Source organism: Mandrillus leucophaeus, unplaced genomic scaffold, assembly GCF_000951045.1.
Source record: "Mandrillus leucophaeus isolate KB7577 unplaced genomic scaffold, Mleu.le_1.0 Scaffold1729, whole genome shotgun sequence".
In the NCBI taxonomy this organism is placed as follows: Eukaryota; Metazoa; Chordata; class Mammalia; order Primates; family Cercopithecidae; genus Mandrillus; species Mandrillus leucophaeus.
In genome coordinates this window covers 61,687-62,427 of record NW_012101731.1, presented here as the reverse complement: position 1 = coordinate 62,427, position 741 = coordinate 61,687, and the positions used below count along the sequence as shown (strand labels likewise).

The window sequence follows — 741 nt, the reverse complement described above, 5'->3', positions numbered from 1 at the left end:
CTTTTTATTATTTCTTTATGTATTGGTTTATTTATCCATTTTGAGATGGAGTTGCTCTGTCGCCCAGGCTGGAGTGCAGTGGCACGCTATCTGCTGACAGCAACCTCTGCCTCCCAGGCTCAAGCGATTCTCTTGCACCAGCCTCCCCAGTGCTGGGATTACAGGTGCCCACCACCATTCCTGGCTAATTTTTGTAGTTTGGTAGAGAAGGGATTTCACCCTGTTGGTCAAGCTGGTTTCAAACTCCTGACCTCAAGTGATCCACCTTCCTCAGCCTCCCAAAGTGATGGGATTATAGGCCTGAGCCACCGTGCCTGGCTCTTACTCTTTTTATGAGAATTGAACCAAATGGTTTTCTTGTAAGATGGAGCAACGTTCTCTGGAAAATGAGATGCTCCTGGAGTCTTTGCATCTTGGCCCTCTACCGTTGTTTTCCACATTGATATTTATATGTTCTGTTTAGAGACTTGATGTGTTCCCAGAACTTTCTGAAGAGCCCCACCATACCCTCATTTCTCAGGAGGTAGATGGGGGGGTTTAGCATGGGAGTGAGTATAGTGCAAAATACAGATACAGCTTGTTCCGGCTCAGCGGTGTGGGAGAAACCCTGTGTCATGTATATTTAAACACACACTTCCTAGGTAAGGACCACTGAAAGATGGAGGAGCAAGTGGCCAGAGTTTTGTTCCGACTTGAGGGGGATTTCATATGAAGGACTGTAAGGAAGATGAGGTATGAGAA

At 46.4% G+C, this 741-nt stretch overlaps 1 protein-coding gene across 1 annotated transcript in view; it reads right to left on the bottom strand.

Moving 5' to 3' along the window:
* Positions 1-425: 425 nt before the first annotated feature.
* The window catches only part of LOC105537472 (olfactory receptor 2T29-like), a gene marked incomplete at its 3' end in the record, with an annotated part of 12,216 nt that continues 11,900 nt past the window's right edge, over positions 426-741 (bottom strand). The window contains exon 2 of the mRNA XM_011977075.1: positions 426-599. Within this exon, the coding sequence (XP_011832465.1) occupies positions 426-599 (174 nt within the window). The remainder of the gene's footprint in view (positions 600-741) is intronic.